Below are 21,169 nucleotides of genomic sequence, written 5' to 3'. Positions count from 1 at the left end.
TTTGGACAAATATTTAAATGTGTTTTTATCATTAACACATCATCTATGAAATGATTGCAAAATTACAACAGACAAAAATCTACACACCTCTTTAAATGAAATTTTTGGTTTTACCTTTTATTTTGTGTTTTGTTGTATACGAATGGTTTAGGAGTTAATTTAGAACCGCGCCATTCTTATGATAGATAGCAATATACGTTAATGTTATTTCACATTCCATTGTTATTTGGTTACTCTTTAACAAATTTTGTTTGTGATGCGTCGGATATTTGGAATACATCGATATCTCAGGTGATGCGATTTAAAAAATTGGTTTTGGGTTACACCAGCTCAGGTGCTCCAGTACCTCTCATATTCTTCACTGATCAGATAAAGATGCATTTATATTCAAGAACATTCTCACACGAACACCATTCATTGTTTTCACCAACAGTTAACTTACACATGTATTTATTAAAATAATTAATCCAATTTACGTAATCTTTTTCATTAAATTTAGTACTGTCCATAATGCTGAACACATACCGTATTTCATACAATACTATGTAAGCTAACATTCAGGTGTTCGTATTCCTTTTGTATCATAGGATTACTTAGTAATATATGTATAATAATTATCTTACACAGATACTGGTATATGTATTTTTGTAATTATAATGCTTATAGGAATATGTCAACATAGACACTGGTTTTCTTATTCTAATTTTTTGTATTTGGAAAACTTACAACAATATGGAAACTGAGACGGCTGGTTTTCTATTTCTTATTGAGACAAATGCATTGAACCAAGTTGGATTGAGGTGATATATAAAAGTTTGAGTAAATTACATGATTTGCACATTGTTATTTGTAATCAATGTAATCAAGTCTATCTGTTTATTGTACTCTTTAAGCACATGTTTAAACTTTAAAGATATTTTTGTTGTGGTATATTTTTATATACCAGTGATCTCATATGTAAAAATAAAATTATTTAAAACAATCTTTGTCTTAAGAATTTATACAGACTTGAACGTGTGACAGGAGTCCTCGTGCTTGATAAGATACAGATCAATTTTTTTAACAAAGAAAAAACAAACTAAATTTTAAAAAAACGAAGAGCAAAAGAGTCAGAGGAAGAACATGAATTTGCCAATATGATTGTTTAACGATTACGTTTACTCAGGGTTTGAGATTTTAAAAAATATTTTTACAAAGTTTAATATCTGAAGTCCAAAAGTGTTTAAAAAAACAAAATAACAACGTTATTAACAAATATCGATATTGATATCCATGATATGTTTATTAGAGGAAGATATGCTTCGACAAAGGTAGTTTGAAATTGAAACAGAGGAAATTCGGACTAATAATTTCATTTTCTTATTTTCTCTTAAAAACTTTCTGTTGCAGTGTAATTACAAAAGTTAAGTTTTTATATGTTTTTTCATATCATTTTACATATTTTATAGTTGTATTTACTCGTCTTTAAATTTATATCACTGGCTGGCACGCGATTGGAAAAATCTTTAAAATTCATAAAATCGATTCAAGATAAAATATGTCGAAATTTTGATCATTGACCTTATATAATGTTAATGACAACATAATACAGACAATAAAAAAACAGTATTAGGCAATCAATGGTTTGGAGCTCCTATTAGTCAGTTTTTTGTAAAACTCGACCAAAAATGGGTATAATTTTGGAAATTGATAGAGGAAATTCGGACTAAATTAAACTTAAAATATGAGCTTAAATCGATTCATTTAAAGCTATTCGTATTTTATCATTTCCAAACCTACCAATTGTTTTATTATTTTTAATATTTAAAAAATAAAGAATACCTTGAAAATTGTGGACAATTTTGACAATTTTTTCAAAAAAACATTTAGAGGTCACTTGCAGAAAATTTAGGTCATTGACCTAGTTATTTAAAAGTGAAAAATAAGTAGTTTTTCGTTCCTATTAGTGGATTTTTTTTCCGCCCCTGAGTAAACGTAATCCTTAAAGACTGGAATTTAATACCAAAGAAGTGAGCCTTATTTAAAACATTTATTATTTACACCCAACGTCGACCTTAGTGAGATGTATAATTATCCAAAAACAGAAAAACTAAAATTCCAGAACGACAACATTGTGTCTCAAAATAATATCATGGTATATTGACTTAAATAAACCATGACGTGGAAATTGTTTCTGAGGAAGAAAAAGATATAGTGGAACCAAAAATATCCACTCATCAGCTTTCCTTAATCTTATCCTAACAATGGACATTTTCAAAAGGCAGTTCAAAGCGCATTTATTTGTGTTTTAAATAGCTATTGAAAGACATGTACAAGAACATGTTATCTGTTTTCCTCTCATTGCATTATTAATTTTAATTAGACACTTACAATTGTATTTTCACGAGTATAACAAACCTGCAGACAAAGAAGGACATTTTTGCTTTTAAAATGAAATTTAAAATAAATATTTGACAATAAAACTAACGAAAACGTATTAAGTTTATTGCATGATTTACTTATATTGATAATGCATGTAAGTGTGATCAGTAACGCAAGAGACATTAATGTTCATTATCAAAAGTTTTTAGTTTTTAGAAAGTGTAATCACGCATTTCTTTTCAAACTGTAAATCTAGAACCTTGTTAAACATAAGAACAAATTTTTTTCCCTATCTTAGAAACATGGAACGAGAAGGATGTTTTGTTTCCTATATTTTCAATAAGGTAGAACTGCCGGTAATCAGATTAATTAAGAAACAAAGACGTAAAAGTTTATCAATCCAAGGAATAAAGTATATAATCATATCTGCATGAATGTGCAATCCTCCATTTCCTTGGACGATTAGCTTATGCAAACCAACTTCCAAATGTATACGAGATGACGAAAAACAAAAAAGAGTGAATGTCTACGAAGGTTGCGTCTTACGATGATATCCTTTGGAGATGCCTCTCAATTCCTCCTCCACCTTACTAGAAGGTGGAATTAAACAAATTGAAGCGTTTCTTTTTATTTATAATTGTTTTGTTGCTCCCGTGGGAGCTATCAAAAATTGCGCTAGCGGCCATGTTTCAGGCCACTGCGCGGGGTATTGGGTATAGTTTTCAACTAGCAATAACCACGCCTCGGATTAACCTCATCGGCTATGGTACCGCCACTGCGCAAAGCTAATTCCTGGAGAGGATTGAGTTTATTATATAGAATAGTCATTGTTTGCTATCGTGGTGTTTAGCGATTATTGCCTTACTATCTCTCAATCTGTTGGATCAAATATAAGATGAATTTCTATAATATGGATCTAGCAAGATAAATCAAAAACAAAAGTGTATTTATTTCTTTTGGATGATCTAAAGCTTTTAAAATCAAATTGAATAAAGAGATGACAGAAACGTTTGTGGCACGTTGAAAAGGGAGGTAATAAAATCAGTGTTAAACCTATACAAAGAAATGAAAGTTGTTTTTCATTACATTCACTGCACTATAACAACTTAGTTTACTACACTATACTAAATTAGTTCACGATGTTATTTTAACCTTTATAAAAAAAGTAGATATCTAATTTTGAATTTTCACCATTAAAACAATTTCTGCACACCAATAGCTCACAGTTTTCATTCGGACAATGAAAAACAAGACAAAAATTTGATAATAAAAATAGCGAAAATATTATAAAATTTAAAATTATTAAAATATTTTATCCAATACTGCATATCAATCGTGCATGAAACATGCCAAGGGGAAGCACAATAACATATACCTTGTTTTTCAGACAATCTGTTACTAATCGGACACTGTGAATATTAACAGCCATCTGTTCCAATAATACATTATTACATATTCTATATATTGTAACACCGTTGACCTACAACCCCGCAAAACATCAGAAAGAAATAGTGTTTATTTTATCTCATGGAAACATGGAAAGTGAACGCAGAACATATTCTGCTAGAAATGGTTTTTTAATGATGAAAGACAACGAACTCCTTCAGTTTATGAACCAGTTATGTTCATATTTGCATCCTTAATCTAACTGAAAATTCGAGTGCATGCGAGAATACAGATCGAAAAGAGTGTGTGTTTACGAAAGTAGCATTGTACAAAAGCTTCTTTTGGAGATGCTTCGCCCTGAATTTTTCACATTGATACTGACCTTATAATCATATAAACGACCTTCGTGATAATTTGGGTTTGCTCCCGTGGGAGCTATCAAAAATTGCGCTAGCGGCCATGTTTCAGGCCACTGCGCGGGATATTGGGTATAGTTTTCAACTAGCAATAACCACGCCTCGGATTAACCTCATCGGCTATGGTACCGCCACTGCGCAAAGCTAACCATCAAAGGGGACGGAGTTTGGTTTATAGAATAATCATTGTTTGCTAATGTGGTGTTTAGCAATTTTTGCCTTACTAGTTCCCGCTTTGTTGCGTCAAATATAAAGTGAATTTCTATAATATGGATCTAGCTAGATGAATCCAAAAACAAAAGAGAATGTTTCTTCATTTGAATGAATTAAAACTTAACAATCTAGTTAAATAAATAGATTACTAGAAACGTAGGTCAAAGGTAAGTCAAAAAGGGAGGTAATGAAGTGTCAACCCTATTCAAAGAAATGAAAGTTGTTTTTCATTACATTCACTCAATTATGATAACTTAGTTTACTACACTATAAAAACTAATTTTATAATGTTATTTAAACCTTAATAAACAAAGTAGATACCTAATGTTGAATTTTCACCAGTAAAACAATTTCTCACACCAATAGCTACACAGTTTTTGTTCTTACAATGAAAAATACGATGACAATTTGACAATAAAAATAACGAAAATGTTAAAATTTTATCGCATTATCCATATCAATCATGCATAAACGAGTCAAAGAGTAGCACAATAACATAATACTTTGTTTTTTTTAGACAAACTGTTACTAAACGAAGATTCTGAATGTTTATAGGCATCTGCTCCAATAATAAAGAATTATATTTTTTTATATATTGTCACACCGTGGACCTACAACTCTGTAAAACATACCTAGGACAAAATAATGTTTAGTTAATTTCGTAGAAACATGGAGAGTGAACGCCGTTGAGGACTTTTCTGTTTGATATTATTTTCATTTTGGTAGAACTGTTGATATGAAAGGCATCGAACTCATTATAGTTTATTAAATAATGATTTGAAATTTTGAACATATTTTATTGTATACCTATATACAAGATGCATATACAAATGGTTCGGACTCAAGTTTTGACAACTTACTAGGTCTTTACCATCAAATATATTTTATGCATAAATAATGAATCAACCTTGTCCATATTTGCTTCTTCAAAACACCAAACATTTCCGAGTGCAGGTGAGAATATACAGACCGAAAGAGTGTGTCTACAAAAGTAGCATTGTACAAATGCTTTTTTTGGAGATTTGGATGAACAATTTGAAGCCCCAAATTATTTACCCTAAATAATGGGTTGATAATCAAATGATAAAACCTTTCTACTTGTTTATAGATGGTACATGTTTTTGCTTCCATAGGACTTAACAAAAATTGCGCTAGCGGCCATGTTTCAGGCCACTGCGCGGGGTATTGGGTATAGTTTTCAACTAGCAAAAACCACGCTTCGCGATCGGATTAACCTCATCAGCTATGGTACCGCCACTACTAACATCCACAAGTAACGGCTTTTCAAAAATCTTGCCAGAATAAACAAAATTATTCCATTAGAAGCATAAAGATTCAAGAAGCAATAAATTTTTGTCTCTCCACGTTTCTGTTGATTGAAATCGGTTTGATTTCCTCTAAACCTGACAGAAAATATGGAGCTCAGACCCTTTCTATGAAAGAAAAGGCACCATTGAAGTTCTAAAAATTACACGATTTGAAGGTTTTGACACGCATACGCCAGTTTAAATCAACTTCCAAATATTACTTCCATATTTATCATATTTAAGGATCATAAATCGATGTTATGGTAAATATACAGTGTTTTCGATAATTTACAAAAAAATTTATGAGATTTGTTCAGATTTTGATTTTATAGTATCTTATCTATCCTCATATAGGCAATTTACACGCCTTATTCATCCATCTTCTTGTATTTGTTATATCAAGAAGACAAAATCAACTGATCAAAAGCCTTTCCAAGCAAAAGAAAGTAACAGGAAAGGTTTTTATTTTTCAAATAAAGCTGCATTTGCACACAGGTGTGTTTCGGGGTACTATTATTCTCATTATACATGTAGTAAAGCGCTATAAAATGATCCCAAGTTGGACTCGTCCACTGAGTAAAAATTATGAATGCGATATTATGGCGCGAGTCTTGCTTAACCTTTCACACAAAGGATAAGATCTCCGATGCTTTGAATGAATTCAGCCATGGATCCATTGGGAGAAGGTAAAATCATTTTTTTAACATTTGTTTTGTAAAAACGATATATATTTTATTTTAGATCGATTTTTGTAAAATCTGTTAAATAAACAGACACACTATTCATAACTGGGTTATGTTTATTCAATGGGAAACACAATTTATACCCTTTCAAGATGAATGAAATCAACCAAAAAGTGTATGGCGTTGTAAGATATTGTAGTAAACGATGTAGCTCACCGTGTTATCATGCAATGATCTGTAGCCATACGGTAAACATTCCATCCACCCTAATCTTACCCCAACAAGGACCAGGAACAAAGGAGCACACACCAAGAAGATGCTACAGTAACACACAAGAATCTGGTAGTCCATCCACTCCTCCCTAAAGTACCTCACATCATCAAGGACAAGGAACAAAGCAGCACATACCAAGAAGATGCTACAGTACCACACAAGAACCTGGTAGTCCATCCACTCCTTCCTAAAGTACCTCACACCATCAAGGACCAGGAATAAAGCAGCACATACCAAGAAAATGCTATACAATAACCTGGTAATCCATCCACTCTTTTCTAAAGTACCTCACATCATTAGAGACCAAGAACAAAGCAGCACAAACCAAGAAGATGCTACAGTACCACACAAGAACCTGGTAATCCATCCACTCCTTCCTAAAGTACCTTGGAGTTTTTTCTTAAATTTACATCCAAAAATTGAATTAACATGGAGTTGCCCCCTCCCTCCACCCACTTTTATGGGACCATGTAAAGAATTGAATTGAAAATAACGAAATAAATAGTGAAATTGAAGGTAAAAGGTATACTCCCTCCCCCCCCCCCCCCCTCCTCCCACGGATTTGGATTTTCAGGATTTTGGAAAATAACCTTTTTTCCTTTCTTTTGCTTTTCTTTTCTTTTTTTTTTTTTTTTTGCTTGTCAAGATTTTTTTAGACGAGTCTGCCCCCCCCCCACTTGCCTGATACAATAACCTGGTAGTCCATCCACTCCTTCCTAAAGTACCTCACACCATCAAGGACCAGAAACAAAGCAGCACACACCAAGAAGATGCTATACAATAACCTGGTAATCCATCTACTCCTTCCTAAAGTACCTCACACCATCAAGGACCAGGAACAAAGCAGCACACACCAAGAAGATGCTACACAATAACCTGGTAATCCATCCACCATTTACTAAAACCTTACCCCATTAAGATCAGAAATAGAACAGCACAAACCAAGAAGATGCTACAGTACCACACAAGAACCTGGTAGCCCATCCATCCCTTACTAAAGTGTCTTACCCCATCAAGGACCAGGAATAGAGCAGCACACACCAAGAAGATGCCACGGTACCCCACCAGAATGGACGCACTCAGTTTCATACCGAGGCCTTGTCTATGGAGTCATTTCCAAGCATCCGTTGCTAAAGTCCCCGACGTGTTGTCCTTTAAGATGAGGTTACCAAGTAAGATCGGAGTTATGCCGCTTGGATGACTACCGAGGGGTCGCTATGGTAGCTTGACACGTTATAACTTATAAATGCAATTGTGATATTTTGATATCCAATTTTTTGATACTTTTTTCTTTCAATTCTTTATTTACTACTTTCAACTTTTAAAATATTTGTTAAAGCTATACACGCTATAATTTGCGTCAATTTTGAATGACAGTGAAAACGCATGTGTTTGTCTACTTATAAAAGTTATCCTTAATCTGTAAATTACAAGGGTGAATTCCATCTCGTTACAAAGATATAGATTTTTAATTGTTTATTTTCCTGCCAGGAAAATATACCTTTTCATGAATATTGATGAAGGAAGAGCAAACCGACCTCATTGCGCATGTCCACGGAGAACTAGGTGGTCGTTATTGTTTGCCTACTTAAATTTCCAACTTGATTTTTAATATGCTTAACAGTTGTTAATTTGAAATACATACATGTATAATGAGTAAAATACGCTTGCCATTCACGATACCCTTACTTCTGCATTAACACTTATAGGATCTATAAATAGCACATAGGGGAAAAACACAGGTCTACGTCATTTTTTTAAAGGAAGTATTCATATCTACTCACAGGCTTGTATTTTTTTCTTTTGTTTGTACCCGTATATCGGACAAACTTATGCTTTACTGAAAATATCCTTTCCTTTGTGAAACTATCACAATTATGAAGATGTTGACCCTTCACCAGTTTTGGTATGATAGGCTAAATTTAGCTGTCGATATCACGTGATAGATTGATATTCACAAGGAGGCATTACTTTCCTGGCAGGAAAATAAATATTTTTTATTGTTTAATATTTGATGTATTTGTTACGTGATCGAATTGAGCATTATAATTAACAGAATAAAGGTAACTTTTATTAGTAATCAAACACATACATTTTCCCCTTTATTCAAAATTGACGCAAATTATAGCGTGTATAGCTTTAACGTTATTGAAGTAAATTAAGGTGGGATGCTACATCAAAATTTTATTTTATGGATTGATAAAGAACCATTTCTGAATCATAATTCCATTGTTCAACGAGATGTATAGGCTCTTAATTATTTTGTATGATTATTTTTCTTTGTGTTTTTTTTAAAGAAAGTGAAAATTTTGATTCGGTTCCTAGTAAAGCACTGTTGAGTTTGAAATTTGGTGTGGATAAATCAGGTCCAATAATGACAATAAGACGTTTTATTATATAGTTTGTATTATTTTTTATTCACACACAAGTACCTTACAATCCTGTAAAATGAAGACAAAATAATTACTGAGTCGCAGAATTCGAACTTATGGGAAAAAACCAAACACCAATACATTACTAGTATTTGCCTTTCAATTTTGGTTCAATGTAAGATAATTGATTTTAACTAGTTAGGACCTTGCAAGGATTTGCGGGTGCCCTATAGTAATCACTCTGTCTGTCCGTCCATCTGTCTGTCCGTCTGTCACTCTTCCGTCCACAAATTTTCTGTTTTTTTCTAATAACTTTTTTTAGGGTTGCCCACTCAAGTTCAAATTTGGTATGGTAGTTCAGTAGGCAGAAATACATATTTTGATGCCAAGTTCTCTATGTCTTCTGGTTTGGAGCTGGGGTGGTGGGGTAGATTCCTTAACTATGCTTAAGAATGAATGGGCAAAGAGAGATACTTAGTAACTGCTGAGAATGTTACCATTGTATACTTGGAAAGCTGTGCAATATTTGTCCTTTGGGATTAATTAACCTCCCACAGGAAGAAAATCCTAAGCTTTATCTTTGTCTGTCACATTGAGATTAATTACTGCACTGCCTGTGTCTGCAAATGAACTTTGTTTTGAAGTTAAAGCTATACACGCTATAATTTGCGTCAATTTTGAATAAAGGGGAAAATGTATGTGTTTGATTACTAATAAAAGTTACCTTTATTCTGTTAATTATAATGCTCAATTCGATCACGTAACAAATACATCAAATATTAAACAATAAAAAATATTTATTTTCCTGCCAGGAAAGTAATGCCTCCTTGTGAATATCAATCTATCACGTGATATCGACAGCTAAATTTAGCCTATCATACCAAAACTGGTGAAGGGTCAACATCTTCATAATTGTGATAGTTTCACAAAGGAAAGGATATTTTCAGTAAAGCATAAGTTTGTCCGATATACGGGTACAAACAAAAGAAAAAAATACAAGCCTGTGAGTAGATATGAATACTTCCTTTAAAAAAATGACGTAGACCTGTGTTTTTCCCCTATGTGCTATTTATAGATCCTATAAGTGTTAATGCAGAAGTAAGGGTATCGTGAATGGCAAGCGTATTTTACTCATTATACATGTATGTATTTCAAATTAACAACTGTTAAGCATATTAAAAATCAAGTTGGAAATTTAAGTAGGCAAACAATAACGACCACCTAGTTCTCCGTGGACATGCGCAATGAGGTCGGTTTGCTCTTCCTTCATCAATATTCATGAAAAGGTATATTTTCCTGGCAGGAAAATAAACAATTAAAAATCTATATCTTTGTAACGAGATGGAATTCACCCTTGTAATTTACAGATTAAGGATAACTTTTATAAGTAGACAAACACATGCGTTTTCACTGTCATTCAAAATTGACGCAAATTATAGCGTGTATAGCTTTAAGGTCAATTTTGAATGATGTGTAGTATTGTGTACATTCTTTGAAATATGGATTTAAGATATAATATTCATACTTAATTTTGGTTAAAATTTTATTTAATTCTAAAATCAAGATATATATTAAGATATCCTTTTTCACTATTTTATTTTTTAATTATTTATTTTATTTTTTTCTGCCTTAATGCTGTTAATTTTAACAGGTAATCAGAAAATAACCACATTCTGTCATTTCTGAAAAAAAAATCTTATTGTAAATTTAGAAGAAAAGAATGAGAGAGCAGAACAATTAACCCCCTGGGATTAATTATCTTGCCTGCTGCAGAAAATTTAGAGGCTTATCTCTATCTGCCATATGAAGATTAATGAACACCTTTGTCTGCAACTGATGTTTGTTTTGAATTTTAGGTCAACCCTGGGTGATACAATGTATTTGCATTCACTGAAGGCTGGCATTTTAAAAAAACACCTGTTTAAATCTTTTTTAAATACACATTTAATTTAGGTTTTTTTTTTTATAAGACATGAGGTTATCCCTGTTTTATGCAGATACAAGGTTACTATTTAGAGTTTTTGGACATTCAGGAATTATCTTGAAATTTTAAAAATACAATTGTTACTTATAATTTTCATATTTTTTAAAAAATGTAATCAAATTTAACTCTCATTCCATGAGCTGCACCCTTAATATATTTTTACCCCTCAGTTTAACACTTTAATTGTTGGATGAAAATCATATCCAACTACAAATCATGAGATCCTATATATTGCAGTTCTTTACATCTTATGCCGGGCATTTATTTTTCATCATTGTTAATATAAAAAGGATGGAATTCAAAGTTTTTTTCACTTCTCTATATTAATTGTCACAGTGGGGCCCCTCCTGACTGATCAGTTTTCTAGTTAATTAAAAGATGTTAAGAACTTTAAATTCAAATGTATTAGCTAGGTAACCCCCCTAAACAAACTTCATTAAACAGAAATGTCAAATCCCTATTTAATTCGCATGCGGCATAGTTAGGAACAACTATACTAATAGAGACTAATTAAAATATACCGGTATGCTATAATTCAACATAATGTTATATCATCATACATTTAAAAACATAAAAGTTAAAGAAAAAAGGAATCGCCAAGAGGATCTGAACCCCAAACACTGCTTGGTTGTATCTATTAATCTAGAACAAAACCAGTGAGCCATGCGAGACTTCACAGAATGTGGTATTAAGTAGTGTTCAAAACAACGTTGTCACATCTCTGGACTTTGTTTTTTATCCTCTAAAAATATTTTGAAACAAGAGGCCCATGGGCCACATCGCTCACCTGAGCAACAATGGCGAACTACATTGACTTAATACACTTTACAATCAGACGCGACCTATCTTCCATTATTTTCTATTTTTTCCTATCTCCACAATGTGAAGATTTCCACCAAGTAATTCCATAATTATATTTTCCTGTTATATGATACTTTTTTTATTTAGATATAAAGTGTTCAATTGAAAATATATACTATGACTTTATTTATAAGCATTCAAATGCATGAATTTTTGTGAATTAACAGGTTTAAATGTTAATAAATAAGGAATAATTTATCAAGGAAAATTATATAAAATTGAGGAACGTCTCGTGTGTCCTTAAATAATTATGAACAGTAAAATTTAATATTTAGCAAAGTTAAGTACCATGATAATTTTCTGACCTAAAACTCAATATTTTATAAAGGGGTAGGGGTGAAAATATATTATGATATATTAATTATATATAACACCGGTATATTATTTCCTACAGTTTTTGCACATATGTGAACAGTATTAGCTCATTTAAGATAAAAAAATTCATACATTTCCTAAGACGTATATCAGTTAAAAAATCAGCACCCATTGTGGGCCTACCTTATTGTGTGTAATCATAATTTGAACATTTTGAATCTACACAATTAAAGGATGCCAACATTTTATTTCATTAATATGTTGTCTTAGAGGCCATACAATGCATATTTATTTTATATGATGAAAATACTGGAAAAGGTAGTTACCATTTACCTGCAATATTTCTTGTTTGGTATATTGGTATTTAGGAAAAAAAATATCGAACTTAAATTAGTGTAATTATCATTTTCCACATCTACGTGAATATTTTTAGTGTGTTTATTTAAGATGCCAAGCTCTATGAATATACCATGCTGATGAGATACATTTCATTTTCACAGCTGATATCTCATATGTGAAAGTTAACAAAGATTGACGGACAGAGAATCGCCAGCTAGTCTGGAAGGCAGTACGCAGTGTTTGAACTCTGTGGCAAAAGTTTCAAAGGCTACAGTAAAAAACTTAATTGGTCTTCCCTTAAATAATTGTTTACCTGATGTAAACTTTTGTGACGTTTAATATCCTTACTCACTTGATCGATGAAAACATTTGACTGGAAAATGTTGTCACATGATGTGTTAAAAAGCTATATAATTTAATGTATTGTTAGGCATACAGGTATCAGTTCTGTACTAAGGCCCATTAATTATTTCATATTCCCTCAAAAACAACAAACGGCTACAAACCAAGATGATTTTATGCTGCAATATTTTCTTTAAAATAATGATAATGCACGGATATCCTCATAATTATAATGTGTCAGAACTGTTAAAACGAAGTTTTTATTTACTCGTTTGAAAAATACCAAAATTGTTGCAGATTTCAAATAATTTATCAAATGAGAAAGGACCCCAGAAAGTAGTTATAGCACATCATCCTTTTGATTTTTCTGTACACAAGTATACAATGTTTAGCAAGACAATTCCAATGATCAAAGAACATTTCAGCGTCAGTCGTAGAATGATAAGCAACTTTTAAAAACTTATCCAATTTGTTAAATTTCATTTTATTTAATGCATTCATACATTATATAGATAAAATGTTTTGTAATTGAGTTAGCCAGGTGACACAAAATCAGTTTATGCACTGTGTATTTTGGAGAAATTAGTCCTACCCTATGACCCAATTACAACAGTTTTTAGTTTTGAAGATCTATAACTGTAAACAAAGGGTTTTGCATTAATTTGGCAGAATTACATGTATTAAATAATTACAAGTTACCTTCTAATTGTATTATCAACAAGAAATGTAATGATTATCGATTGTAATTTTCAGTGCACGGTATCTGTGTTTGCATCACCCGTATTTCAAGTTCAAGTTCATTTATTTTCACTCATAACATATAATGTTACATGAGGTGCAGAAGAATTATATACAAAAGTATAAGAAAATCAGGATTTACAAAAAGAAACAGAATAAAGTAAACAATGAATTTGTTATAGTTGTTACGTAGGATGACCGACCAAATCAAATATTTTTCTAATTAAAGTACACATTTTCATAAGTATTACATGATTTGAAGATGACATAAGTGTTCTAAATTTTAAGATGTTTGGGTTTTTAAGATAATAATTACTAAACAATTTTTTTCTTACAGGTAACAGTGCACTACATTCTAAAACATAATGAAATTCATCGCCAATTTGATTGGCTTCACATAAGCCGCATTTGCGGTCTTCACGTGGAGTATTGTTCCACCTACCAATTTCTATAGGGAGGTGATGGTTTGTAGTTCTATATTTTACAAACAAGTTTCTTGATCTTCGTGAAAGTATTAATAAATAGTCTTCACAACAAAAATTACATTTAAAAATACGATATATAGCACCTTTTGACGAACTATCTAATTCACTATTCCATTTTTGGACAAATTGATCTTTAAGATTTTGTTTGACAATATTTTCTAACCATTTTACGCTAACAGGATTTTGCTGGTGCCATACAAAGGATAAGCCACAGCTATCAAGAATGTTTTTTATACAAACTAGCCACTTATTACTAGTATTGATTTCACCTCTAATGTAACAATTGTAAAGATACATATACATAGTTTTACATAACTTATTCTCCTGGCATAACATCATCTTTGCCCAAAATCCAATCATTCTCGTATAAATTGTTATATATAATGGAAAACGACCTGTCTCCCCATAAACCATAAAACTGGGGGTACTACTTTTCAAGTTAAGTATGTGTTTAAGAAACCTTAAATGTACACGCTCGATAACATCAATATTTTCGTAACCCCATATTTCACAAGAGTATAGTAAAACTGGTAAAACAACCTTGTCAAATAAGTCTAATTGAATATCAAAGGACATGTCAAAATATCTTATTTTTCTAATAATACCATACATAGCTTTCTGGGATTGAGTACACAAGTGTTTCTTGGCTTTACAAAAAGAGCCAGATCGGGAAAATAATATTCCTAGGTAGTTATACTCTTTAACTACTTCTAATTTATCATTAATTTATTGTATATAAATGAGCACTTAGGAGCATGTCCTCTGGAGAATATCATAACTTTGGTTTTTTTGACATTAACTGTAAGTTTCCAGTATTTACAATATATACAAAATTCGTCAAGCGCATGTTGTAAATCTTGAGCCGACTCTGTTAGTATGACAGTGTCGTCAGCATAAAACAAAATAAAAAGTTTACTGTAAACAATCAACTCTTCTTCTAAATCATTTGTGATACTACTTAACCCATTGACATTTCTCTCGTTCATAAAGTTTTCTATATCGTTGATGTACATGGAAAAAAGAAAAGGTGATAAATTTTCTCCTTGACGTACGCCAAGGTTACAAAAGAAAAAAGGTGAAGTTTCATCATTCAATTTTACTTTTGACTTGATACCGTTGTACATGTTTTTTAAGAATGTAAGGCATTTGCCAGTTATACCACTTTTATGAATTTTAAACCATAAACCCTCGCGCCACACAGTGTCAAATGCTTGTTTAAAATCAATAAAAGCACAAAACAGTTTCTTTTTACAATGCATTAAAGTATGTGACAAAAAATGCAATAATATAATGTTATCAAGAGTAGAATATCCTTTCCTAAATCCAGACTGACAACCACTAATTAAGTTTAAATCATTAGAATACATTTCAAGTCGACTGCTTAAAACGCTTGTAAAAAGTATTTATAACCTCTAAAGATAAGACAGTCGCGGGTGATTAATCACAACAGGGTTTAACTGAGGCTGTGAAAACATCTTTTCAAATTCATAAACATCTTTTTATTGTCTTTGGATTTAATTTACACGATTATGAACTCGGAATACATGGCTACTTCAAATTCTCTTTCGAAGGAAATTCCGGCGAAGTTACCGATCAAAAATCGAGTTTCAATCAAAGTCGCTCCCTTGTTTGATCCTTGTTGACACAATTTGAAATTCATGAACAATAAAAACAGAGGGAAATGCACTTAAGTACGTTGTTAATGCATCAGATTTTATCATTTTCGCAGGTAAACAATCAACTGCCTATTTACCGAAGTTTATGTTCCAAATACATGGCGATTGTTTCCCAAGTTAAAAAGCAAAATGAAACGAAAAATTCAAAACAAGCTAAAACCACCCTCACAAGTGAAAATGACAACGCGTTGAAATATTTAACCTCAATTTACTTCACAATAATCGGCACCAATGTTATTTCCATGTTTCATAGATTATATTCGCACGTGAACTGTTGCACAACAAACTGCCAGCTTCAAACAAAGTACCTCGTTTTCGAGATGCGGAAGATTGGCGATGCCTGTCATAAGACCAGTCTATCGCAATGAATTGCCAGATATATGGAATAACGAGCCATTCTTTATTAGTATTTTCGCAATTATCTCAAATTTGGAACAGAATTCTCCTATAATTTTTGCAATTTATATTTTCCTTTCCCTAAGGATGATTTATGCTAAATTACGTTAAGATTAACTAGGTAGTTCTTGAGAAGAAGATTTTTTAAAACTGATGCACCCCCCTTTTTTACAGTTTCGAGGTTTTCTCCGCTTTGAATACAATCTGGCCTTTTATTTTTGCAATTTATATTCACCTTCTTATAAGGATGATTTGTGCCAAATTTGGTTAAATTTGGCCAGGTAGTTTTAGAGAAGAAGATCAAAATGTAAAAAGTTTACAGACGGGCAGACAGACGGACGGACAGACAGACGGACGACGGACAACGGGTGATCAGAAAAGCTCACTTGAGCTTTCAGCTCAGGTGAGCTAAAAAGTACATTATTAGTCATCCCTGGGTCATCTCTCCATCTTTTTTAAAAAAGCGACATTTTTAATGTTGGAATATGTTATATTTACATGTTTCAAATTTGTGGAGGGAAGACGAAGAGACAACAAAATCTTTTTAAAACAGCTGTAAATATGTAGGATTTTGCATCAATTCCGTCATGTTGCTATCATGATAAAACCTTTTGCATTTCAAATAATTTTCAACCCATTCAACAGAAACCAAATAACGTATATAATTCTAAAAATATACAAAAATAATCTACAAAATTCTCACTCTCCTTGTGCGCCCAGATTCCTGTCGAATCTATATATTAAGCGTCCACTTTCTTTTGCTGAACTGAACTATTCAAACGTGACCTTTAAGGTTGTACTGGTATTGGACATCTGTCAATATTAACGCTGATAAAAGTACCTTATAATCAACGTTTTCATCGGTTTGGAATTTTTAATTTTTACAATATTTGAACAAAATGTTTTTTAAAAAATCAAAAGGTAAAAATTACACATGTAAAAGTCCCAGCGGGATTCGAACTCATGACTTACATGTACATATTCATAGTGAACATTCTAACTCATTGCGCTCTGTTGTTAGTAACAATTTTGGGAAAGAAAATTTTTCTGAAATTATACTTGATTGTAACACAAAATATATTTGTTTATTTCGACAGGAAGTACAATATGGAGGTGTCCCATACCACATTAAATCATTTCAAAGACAAGAATCGATCCTTAAACGGTTTTATGTTCCTGGTGCCAGATTCGTCAAATCAGTTCCCTTTTAGGGGATCCAGATCTATACACAGAGGCGTCGGAACCGGGGGTGCCCCCCCCCCCCTTTTTGCGAAGTTATACATAACCATACCTATGATCCTTCTTTTTTTCATATGCTTGTCAAGATTTCGGAAAAGGTCTAGCCCCTCCCCCCCCCCACTATCAATTTGCTTCCGACGCCACTAATACATAAATGAACCCAATTCAGACTTTATACACCGCAGTGAAAAAAAAACTTCATATATTAGAAATAAGATTTTATAATTTATAGTTCTGCACAAAATCAAAAGTAGTTTCATATATTACAAATACACATGCATGCATAGAATTAATATTTCAGTTCACAGATCTATAGATTTTCTAATGAGTATCATCCAATGTGAAAAGCATTTAAGCATTTGATATTTTATTTTTTAAGTTAATGCTGCCTCTGTCACAGAAAATGGCCTTAAAATTATATTTCAAAAAAAACTTGACAAAGAAAAATTACACAGAGAAAAGAATTTTCTTAAAATAAAAACCCACTAAAATAAAAACCCACTAAAAATTCAATCACATATATCTACAATTCTTTATGTAAAAATTGAATTTGAGTTAAAAGAGCTGACTTCAAAGTCACATATCAAATAAAATACATCTCAATCTTGATTTCACCAAAAAAACACTTCCTATCCAATCTATGTATATTTCAAAATACCTAATAAAATCTTTTTCCTGGTGTTTATATTACACCATGACTAGTGAATATTTTTGGGTTTTATGCCATTTCATACATGAGTCATGTCTTATTTTTTTCCCTTTATACATGTAATGCTATGTCACAACACAGTGCTATCTTTTGTTATTGATTCTACATCACAGCAGAGAATTGAAATGTACATTTAATATGACAAAAAAGTTCATCCATGGTAAAAATATATATGTAAAACATCAAATCAAATTAAGGGCAAAATTTTCTTGAAATCGATGATTATTTTCTACTTTATGCCAGAGAACTTTTCATAAAATTATGTATAACACAAAAATTGTCGACCTTTTTTTACATGTACACCCAGGTAAAAAAAAATACACACCAGTTATATCACTAAAAACAAAACAGGTGAGATGACAACATTTTCACATAAAATCATAGCATGTAACACATACACTTCCGAACATCTTAATGACATTGTATTATTTACAGGTACACATATTCCTATATAAATAACTGGGATCTACATAGACACAAATATATACATTCTGATCATATGATATATTACACAAATACTGCATATGAAATGGAATTGTAGATTCATGGATGGAACTCCAAAGAGATTTTACTTCTCTCGGGTTGGTACTGGCGCAAATGGTTCATTAAGATTTCTGTAGAGCAGGAAGGCCAAGACGATACCAATGATGAGAGTAAATCCAAATCCAAACCCAAAGCCGATGAGAGAACCAATATTGTCCTGCACAAATGTCCTAGCAGCTTCGTTACATCCAACGTAGATAAGAGCGGAGTTTTGACTGAAATCTTTGTCGTATCTCGGTGGACCTAACGGATTTCGCTGACACTTTCTGAGCCAGTCATCCGAGGTGTAGGTACCCTGATGAACACAACACGACAAAGGTACAAAGATGGTGTTCTGGTCAAATTGGATGCTATTGTACGGATTGACCTGCTTGAACCACTGCGAATCTCGGTATAACCGCCAGCCCTTGTTATCTACCGCACAGCAGGATAGCATCTTCTGAAGAGTGTCCCATGATTCAGTGATTCTCTTGTTTTCTGCATTATTTTGTATGTTGTTGCCATATTTGTAAAGAATTGTGTTTTTCATATTTGTCACCATGCTCGAGCTTATCTCATTCTTAAAAGAGGCTGCTACTGCCCCGGCGGAAATCATCAGAATTATGGTCAGAAGCACGGTCATCATGTACAGGACCAGGATGGGTCGGTTCTGCATCACTGTCCCCACACACCCCACACAACTGATGATCACCAGAACGCACCCAGAGAAAATCAGCAGGTACGCCGCTGTGGAATACAGGTCGGACCCAACCACATCAGATATGAAAACTTTGTCCACCGCCTGCCACGCCCCGAGCGCCACACAAGCTCCACCCAGAATGAAGAATAAGACATTCACGATGGCCAAGTAAATTCTCAGCTTTCCCCTCGAGAAAAATGCCATTTTGAATATTTACTCAAAAGTCCTTCAACTGTTAGAGAGAGATCTGTTTATACTGATAGCTAGATTACTGACTTCTCAGACCATTATATCGAATATTACCGAGTCCTCTGTCCAGTTAGATATCTACCCCTGGGATTCTTTTGCCGGCCTCACCTTCTTTTTGAATCGAGTGCTCTCTTTAGTAATCAAATAATAAACTAGTTCTCCCCCAAAATGCCATATATTGCGTATCGACCAAGTTTACTGTCATACCGGAAATCAGGTGAAAATTACTCAGGTAGAAATTACAGGTGTTATTAAACAAAGCGTACCTTGACTGCTTCGAACCTTTGAACACGCTTTCGAAGACGTTAATTTCGTTAAAAATGATTTAAATTCTACCTAAATTAACCAGCGACGTAGTAACGGTTTGGTTGGAGGTTACCACCACCATATTTTAGCACTCGACCCTTCCCTTTTTAACTTGCATTCAAACCTTAGATTATAAGAAACGAGGTTCAAGGTTTCTTCAAAACATTATGAGGGTTAAAATATTGGGAAGCCAAGCCCCCCCCCCCCCCCCCCCCCCCCGAACTAAGATAATTTCCAACTTCTGGGCCCTTTTGGGCATACAAAGATACATGTAAAGAAAAAGAAAAAAAAAGAATAATAATTATAAGAAATTCAACAACACCTACACACTAACAGAGAGAGAGAGAGAGGTTTCTAAATGATAGTTTATATTTACATAAAAGATGAGTCTATAACAGTCTCAGTTAAACATGAGGCTTTTCTCAGCTGAAAACAACTATAAATGTAGCTTGCAAAAATTTCAATAACATTTTCACATTCATTAGACATTAGCCAGATAAACTTATCTTTATTACACACATTTTTAAATTTTTTACATAAGCTATCCAAGGATTCTATAAAAGGTCTCCTTAATGTATTGTTTGATGTACAATTAAATATAAAATGAATTTCATCTTCTACCTCAGATTTACAAAAAGTACATTTTCTCTCGTAAACAGGAGTATTATTATATCGAACTATGAAAAACAACACAAGTTAGAGTCGGCATGTGCGGGACAAGAATGGGTCTATAAAGACTGATCCTTGGTTTTTATGCACTTTTAAATAACTTTATACATTAAAAATAAGTAATGGAATGAATGTATATTTTCTAACAGTGCATTGATAAATTTTTAACCGCATTAATATATTATCAGAATTTGTACATATTGATATCGCCAGCAAATAATTACATGTAATAGGTTAAATCCAAGCTTTCTCTTTAGACTAACGTACACACCAACTACGTCATTTCAGATATGTATAAATGTTTAGCATCGTTTATAAAACTTGAGGTCATTTATATATATCAAAGCGGCGAGACTAATTGACTTTTACATAAATTTTTCTTCTTAAGATTATAAGATTATAATATAACTGAACATTGAGAAAAAAATAGAGGTCACCCCGCTCCCCCGCTACGTGTCTGCATTTCCCCACTTCATTTTCAAAGCGCTTTATTAGCCAATATTACATTCATATACAATGAAGCTATAGATCACCGCGTCAGTGACGATACTAACATATTTGTAATTTCGCTAGAAATATATACTAAAAAATATATTTCCTAAGGAATGATAAAGTCCCCATTTGAGAG

General features: G+C 32.6%; 1 protein-coding gene and 3 non-coding genes across 4 annotated transcripts; all 4 read right to left on the bottom strand.

The window, feature by feature from the left end:
• Positions 1–3,009: 3,009 nt before the first annotated feature.
• Positions 3,010–3,148, bottom strand: LOC136274205 (U4 spliceosomal RNA). The gene has a single exon (XR_010712527.1). It is a non-coding gene; the product is annotated as a U4 spliceosomal RNA (small nuclear RNA).
• Positions 3,149–4,170: 1,022 nt separating this feature from the next.
• LOC117680816 (U4 spliceosomal RNA) lies at positions 4,171–4,309 on the bottom strand. Its single transcript, XR_004595735.1, has one exon. It is a non-coding gene; the product is annotated as a U4 spliceosomal RNA (small nuclear RNA).
• A 1,192-nt stretch (positions 4,310–5,501) lies between these two features.
• Positions 5,502–5,643, bottom strand: LOC117680808 (U4 spliceosomal RNA). The gene has a single exon (XR_004595727.2). It is a non-coding gene; the product is annotated as a U4 spliceosomal RNA (small nuclear RNA).
• Positions 5,644–17,872: 12,229 nt separating this feature from the next.
• Positions 17,873–19,905, bottom strand: LOC105339122 (CD151 antigen). The gene has a single exon (XM_011444533.4). It carries the CDS (start codon positions 19,519–19,521, stop codon positions 18,664–18,666), a length of 858 nt encoding a protein of 285 aa, XP_011442835.3. The 5' UTR covers positions 19,522–19,905; the 3' UTR covers positions 17,873–18,663.
• Between the last annotated feature and the right edge of the window lie 1,264 nt (positions 19,906–21,169).

The sequence above is a fragment of the Magallana gigas genome, chromosome 3 (genome assembly GCF_963853765.1).
Source record: "Magallana gigas chromosome 3, xbMagGiga1.1, whole genome shotgun sequence".
Classification (NCBI taxonomy): domain Eukaryota; kingdom Metazoa; phylum Mollusca; class Bivalvia; order Ostreida; family Ostreidae; genus Magallana; species Magallana gigas.
Note: the sequence above shows the minus strand (reverse complement) of the source record. Positions and strands in the feature narration are given on the sequence as shown.

What these genes read in the sequence shown, in the direction of transcription:
- LOC105339122 (XM_011444533.4), bottom strand. Translation starts at nt 19,521, where the DNA reads ATGGCATTTTTCTCGAGGGGAAAGCTGAGAATTTACTTGGCCATCGTG.